This window comes from Trachymyrmex cornetzi, unplaced genomic scaffold (genome assembly GCF_001594075.2).
Source record: "Trachymyrmex cornetzi isolate Tcor2-1 unplaced genomic scaffold, Tcor1.1 scaffold1399, whole genome shotgun sequence".
Taxonomy (NCBI): domain Eukaryota; kingdom Metazoa; phylum Arthropoda; class Insecta; order Hymenoptera; family Formicidae; genus Trachymyrmex; species Trachymyrmex cornetzi.
Window position 1 is genome coordinate 325,473 of NW_017295981.1, and position 3,334 is coordinate 328,806.

At 33.4% G+C, this 3,334-nt stretch overlaps 2 protein-coding genes across 2 annotated transcripts in view; one reads left to right on the plus strand and one right to left on the minus strand.

Moving 5' to 3' along the window:
• The first annotated feature begins 598 nt into the window (after positions 1-598).
• LOC108771137 (uncharacterized) lies at positions 599-1,891 on the plus strand. The gene is made up of 2 exons (XM_018523055.1): positions 599-842; positions 1,303-1,891. The coding sequence occupies exons 1-2, from the start codon at positions 725-727 to the stop codon at positions 1,731-1,733; spliced, it is 549 nt and encodes a 182-aa protein (XP_018378557.1). The 5' UTR covers positions 599-724; the 3' UTR covers positions 1,734-1,891.
• A 109-nt stretch (positions 1,892-2,000) lies between these two features.
• Sin1 (SAPK-interacting protein 1) overlaps positions 2,001-3,334 on the minus strand; it is a 3,112-nt gene continuing 1,778 nt past the window's right edge. The window contains exons 5-7 of the mRNA XM_018523056.1: positions 3,097-3,334; positions 2,577-2,818; positions 2,001-2,408 (exon numbers count right to left, since the gene is read on the minus strand). Of these exons, the coding sequence (XP_018378558.1) occupies positions 2,215-2,408; positions 2,577-2,818; positions 3,097-3,334 (674 nt within the window). The 3' untranslated portion in view covers positions 2,001-2,214. The remainder of the gene's footprint in view (positions 2,409-2,576; positions 2,819-3,096) is intronic.

The following is a 3,334-nucleotide window of genomic DNA, read 5'->3' on the forward strand; positions in this document are numbered from 1 at the left end:
TTCGTTATTCTCTGTTGCCTGTGCCTATTGCCTGTGTTTATTATGTTTCCAGCTTTAGAGAGAAATCTAGGGTTTTTTTTTGAGCGCACTTAGGGAGATTTAGAGAGATTCCGAGGTTGTTTTAGAGGAAAATCGACGAAAGCACCTGACAACACTGGGTACTTTAGAAATTAGCTGGCCCTAGAGTCCTAGATTTATCAGAGAGGCGCAACCGGCTTAAGTCAGTATGACAAAGATGCTAAGGAGAGTACTGAACATGGCCGACATGCTATGAAACTGCCTTTAAACTATGTCAAACAAGATAAGACGTGTAGGGGTGCGTTCCGTTTCTCGCATGATGCTCATCGTTTATCCTTGTTGCTCACCAAACGTTAAACAAGGACAATGGATGCATCATGCACATCATGCGCGATACGGAACGCACCTTAGGATAATGTGAGATAAATGTATAGGATAAAATGAAATAGAAATATGTCACTTGTACTATAAATGGCTGCCAAGTCACGCAATTGGTTAGATTGTAACAGCGAATCAGAATGCATAACACCGGTTGCGCCTCTCTGATAAATCTAGAACTCTAGCTGGCCCAAGGCTCAAGCCGAAAGTTCGAGTTCGTTTGAAGTTGTTTGAAATTTGAAAGTTATTAAATGTTATTCCATCGAATTGTATATAAGTAAACACGATTAACGACAAATTACTCTTTGTTATAACAAATTACCCAATAATGACTACAGTTGATGTATCGAATTTTAATGAGGACTTTAAATCTGAAAAAACTATCCACAAACGCAGGTCATCAGTTTTCCACGCACGGTTTTCTATAGCCTGCGATCATAAAAAAGGTTAGGTTAGGTTAGGTTTATGAAGTGACATATAAAAAAAATTTTCGTGTCGAAATATTTGATTTAAAAATAATTGAAGATCAGAATAGGCCTATCTCCATTAACGATATTATTTTTGTAAATATAATTGTTTCTTATAAACAATTTCATTCTTAAAACATTAATTTCTATATTTAAAGAATTACTAATGCCCATTTCCACCAACGTAGATTAACTTTAATCTTGGTTCAATTTACTTGTCTTTTTCTAATCTTTAGAACTAGAAAAAGACGAAGAATAAGTTGAACCAAGATTAAAGTTAATCTACATTGGTATGGAAGTGGACATAAAAGAAACTGACTCAGTAACGGTAGTTATGTCTTCTTTCAGATAAATATATTTTGTATTTACTTATTCCCCATGTAAAATATGAAATTGTTATATATTAATATTATAATGATAAACAAAATATGTCTTTTAGATGACAATGGAGTTATAACCAATAGAAACAGACCAAATCAAAAAGAAAAAGAATGCAATGCAAAGGATACTGTTGAGGCTTTTAATCTGAGGGAATATATAGATAAACTCAGGCAGGAGCGAAAGGACTGGCAACAGGAGTATAGAAATCGCAAAACTCAACGGAAGAACTTGACCAAGCAGAAAACAAGCACGGAGAGACAGGGACAGAATCTCGACATAAATGTACTGACAGAAGCTGAAAGAGCTTTTGTCTTTACACGTCCCAATTATGAACACATCTGCAAAAATAGTCAGAAATTATTAGATGTAGCATTAAAAATATCTAAGCTTAGTCAACACGTACATAAATTGAATGAGAAATTCATGGAAAGAATGAAGAATAATATATCAAAGGCTACTGTGAATGTTATTGAAATCTCAGAACAATGAAACAGATCAGCAATAGTTTTAGGAATTGTTTATTTTTTCAATTCTATAAATTTACAGACAATAGGAGCATCATAATAAAAATATAAATAACACTTAAATTAATTAAATATGACAACACTAAGCACGATTGATTATACAATACTTATTTGTGTGATTGTGGTGCATTTACATTAATAATTATATATATATATACTAGATGAAATATAATAAATACAAAATAATTTACCAATATTATACAGCATTAAACTTTATATCTATGGAATATGGAGAAGACCTCTACTTCTCTCTCTCTCTCTCTCTCTCTCTCTCTCTCTCTCTCTCTCCATCTCGCCATTTCTGGCATGTCAACGAAATTCGAGATATTAACTCGGTTGTGATGAAAAGATATTTCTTAGAGTGACTCTTACGATCATGTTTTATGATATACTAATATTCAATGCTTTAAATAATCTAAGATTGTACGGAATAACCAATAAAGCTGTCATCTATGCAGATGGAAGCTCTTTCTTCTTGCTGCTTTCCTCTCCTTCTGTGCGAGATATTCCTTCCTTGACTGACTGCTATGTAGCTCTAGGATGTGATTAATTTTTCGTACAATCTCCTCAGCTGTCACTGAATCCGCCTCGAAATCATGATTCTTAAAAGATGCTGATTGATGAAGTGAATGGCTTTGACCTATAATACCATCAGTAAATTTAAAACATTGGTCTATGAAATATTAATTTTAATCATAAAGTTTATTTGAAATTAGAAATTCACGAAAAATAATTTTTCTTAAAACTTTTTTTCCTTGAAAGAAATAAAATGATCAATATGTAATTATACAAAAAGAAAATAACTGACTCAGAATATTATCCGGAGCGCTGGATTGTGGGGTATAAACCAGCGTAAATATAGTTTTTGATCCCTTAGTCTCGGTCACTTCGCACCATGCGATGTTGTCTATGTGATAACTGACTGCTCGTTGTCTATTCCAAAATCTGGCAGCACCTTTGCCTGTTATCACTGGATCTATCTCTATCTTTTCGCCCGATATTCCAAGATGAATCTCAGTTTTTGCTCGCATTTTGTTAATTATATATACTCTGTAATTTTTGGAGATATGAATATTCTTATACAATCTGAACGCGCGCGCACACACACATATCTCAACAATTATCAATCTTATATTATTCTCTCGCTTTATTACAATTTAATTATTATATGTTTTCAACACTGTACTTCTCTTTAATTTTCATCACTTTTCTATTTACATTTTTATTTACATGTATTATTTGCTAATTGTTATTTCAATGTATGTATTCTAACAATTATTTTATAAAAAACTTGATATGATTTTATATGTAATATATTGAGGAAATACCTATATGACTGATACAACGGCGCCTCCATCGCAGTAGTATGACCCTCCATCTTGGCCAAGTCCTTTGCAACTTCCTCCTGCTCCTTGTCTTTCCTATCCAGGATCTCTTCATCTTTTTTCTCAATGCAACTTATTGTGTTGTATCGTGCTTTATCACTTGGCTTCATCTCGATCAGGCCCAGTGTAGTGAATTCAAATTTGGAGATAGTTTCGTGTGGATCTAAACAGGGAAAGGCCC